The sequence below is a fragment of the Protobothrops mucrosquamatus genome, unplaced genomic scaffold (genome assembly GCF_001527695.2).
Source record: "Protobothrops mucrosquamatus isolate PMUCROS unplaced genomic scaffold, P.Mucros_1.0 scaffold261, whole genome shotgun sequence".
NCBI lineage: Eukaryota > Metazoa > Chordata > Lepidosauria > Squamata > Viperidae > Protobothrops > Protobothrops mucrosquamatus.
Window position 1 is genome coordinate 719604 of NW_015386608.1, and position 2764 is coordinate 722367.

At 40.3% G+C, this 2764-nt stretch overlaps 1 protein-coding gene across 1 annotated transcript in view; it reads left to right on the top strand.

Moving 5' to 3' along the window:
- LOC107286221 (1-phosphatidylinositol 4,5-bisphosphate phosphodiesterase beta-2-like) overlaps positions 1-2764 on the top strand; it is a gene marked incomplete at its 3' end in the record, with an annotated part of 47843 nt that overhangs the window by 39786 nt on the left and 5293 nt on the right. Inside the window, exons 21-22 of the mRNA XM_015814552.1 lie at positions 977-1076; positions 1767-1871. Coding sequence (XP_015670038.1) covers positions 977-1076; positions 1767-1871 — 205 coding nt within the window. The remainder of the gene's footprint in view (positions 1-976; positions 1077-1766; positions 1872-2764) is intronic.

The window sequence follows — 2764 nt, forward strand, 5'->3', positions numbered from 1 at the left end:
TGTAAGGAAAAAGGTTGTTTAGAGTTCACTAAAGAGATAAACCAGACCCCAATTTGTACTAACAAACTTTTTCTTATCTTCAGATAATCTTCAGCCTCTTCAATTTAGGAATGTTAAAAGCTATTCCTAAATTCCTGTCTGTGTTGTACCTGAACAGAGAAAATAATCAATCTGAAGATTTATCTTTTCAGTTTAGGAATGTTAAAAGCTATCTAACCAATCCATACAACTATCCTATATTCCAATCTGTAATGAACCAACATTATTTTAAAAGAGAGAAAATACATCAAATTAAAATACGAAATACAAAATAACTGTGTTAGTTAACAAATTAAAACATCCATGTCATTTGTCCCTCAGAGCCAGTATAGAACTATCTTCTCAAAATTAGGAATGCAGAAAGCAGATCAGCAGTGGTTCATATTGTCCACAATGATAGATAGGTAGATAGATAGAAAAAGAAAGAGAAAGAGAGAGAAAACCAAAAGATACAAAGAAGATTTCAGTACAGTTATTTTATTTATATATTTCTAAGAATATCATACTTCCAACCAGATCGGTCTTTGTTTATATCTCTTGGCTATCAGAAAAGTTTATGTTAAGAGGAGGAACCCATATAGGGAATCCTCCTTGCATACGGGTGGCTGACCTTGAGGCTGGCAGAATATTTTTTTTTAAGTGATATTACTCTTGAGCTAAGTTGAATCAGGTAGTGAGAAAGCAGCTACCAGTAATGAAGAGAAATAATTGGGGGTGTGATGAGGAGAAAGGGAAACAGCTCAGTGACTTGCTTAGAACAAGATATGGCCTTAGTAAGCGATATCATCCACAAGAACATAGAAGCCCTTTTAGACATGAAAGCACAGAAGATAAGGGGACCTCCAAAGTATAGCCACGGAACTAGTTTCCCCCACCTTGGGATTTGTTTTTTAAGGGGAAAAATGTTACAGACCATCAAACAATTTTTTCCTGCCAGATTTTGATGCCAGAGTTGGCTTCTCTCAGAATTGTAGCTTTGGAAGAAGGTGGGAAGTTTATTGGTCACCGCATTATCCCAGTTACTGCTGTGTGCTCTGGTAAGACTTGATCATTTTTCTGACCTTTGAACTTGACTGTTTCTCTCTCTCTTTTTTTTAACCACAATCTTGGGGTAGCTTCCTATGAATCTTGATGTCCTTCATAGAGTCAGAGGTGAAGGCTGGCTCAATAGCCAGCAATTAACTCAAAGCTGTCTTTGTGCATTCTTCAGAAGCGTAAAATACTAAAGTAGGATCTCTTTGTGAGAACTAGAAAATCTGAAAATCTTTTACAGTATTCATGTCTAATTGATTACGAATAGAAGTAGCTTCACAGTGCTTTAACCCTACTCAGGGCTAAAAGATTTGAAAGTGAGGATACAGAGAACTATAGGAAATGGAGTAATGTGTGCCACCAGAGTTTTTCCTTAATTTTTTCTCCTTATATTTGAAAGAATGCACAAAGAAAGCTCATTCCTTAAGGAATATATATATATGAAGAAATGTTGAAGGACTCCTTTCATTCTCTTGTTATCAGTTCACCGAAGTTTAAGTATTTCATCATGAGTGACATTTGTGACTTCTTTGGTATGAAACTGGTACACAGTTTACAAAAGCAGAAATAATATGATATCGAAGAACCTACAAAGATGCTGTTTTTCTGGGGAGGCTCATTGCATTTCTTATTCTGGCACCCAAATTGCCACCACTATATATTTTCCTACTGGATTCATGCACTTTCTTTTTTAGGTTATCATCATGTTTGCCTTCGTAATGAGAGCAACCGGCCTCTTACAATGCCCTCTCTATTTGTCTATGTGGAGATGAAAGATTATGTTCCTGATTCATGGGCAGGTACAGTATTCTGAAGATGAAAGAGCAGGACACCTATACTTTAGTTGCAGGATTTTAAAAAAGAATAAAAGGTGGCTTTCAATTTGTATTGCCATTAGTCTTGGTTTGCTTCTAGATGCTATTTTTAAGCAGAGGCCTGGTGTATGTATATTGGCCAATTAAAATTATTTACTACACCATCTGGATGAAGGATGTTGAAAAGATTCTCTTAGTAAAATTGTGAAATAACTTGAGTGAGGCATTGGATGAGGTGTTTTTAGGTAGATATGAGTGTCTTAGGCAGCCTTCAGTAAAGATGACAATCTTATAATAACTGTTATCAAAAGTGAATAAGTCTAGAAGATGAAGGAATGGCCTTGAAGAACAGGAGAAAAGGCTACTATAAAGGCAATAATCAGACAAATACAATTTAAATCTGGACCCACGGCTGACACTGGAAGACCAGCTGTCGGCCGTGACCAGGGGGGCGTTCTATCAGGTACGCCTGATTTACCAGTTGTGGCCTTTTCTGGACCGGGACGCCTTACGCACAGTCACCCATGCCCTCGTCACCTCCCGCCTGGACTACTGTAATGCTCTCTACATGGGGCTTCCCTTGAAGAGCACTCGGAGGCTCCAACTGGTCCAGAATGCGGCCGCGCGGGCGGTGTTGGGAGGGACTCGTCGCTCCCATGTAACACCGTTGCTGCGCGAGCTGCACTGGCTGCCGGTGGCTTTCCGGGTGCGCTTCAAGGTGTTGGTTATCACCTTCAAAGCGCTCCATGGCATCGGACCTGGATATCTCCGAGACCGCCTTCTGCCGCAGATTACCTCCCATCGGCCGGTACGCTCCCACAGAGTGGGTCTCCTCAGGGTGCCGTCAGCCAGACAGTGCCGGCTGGCGACTCCCAGGG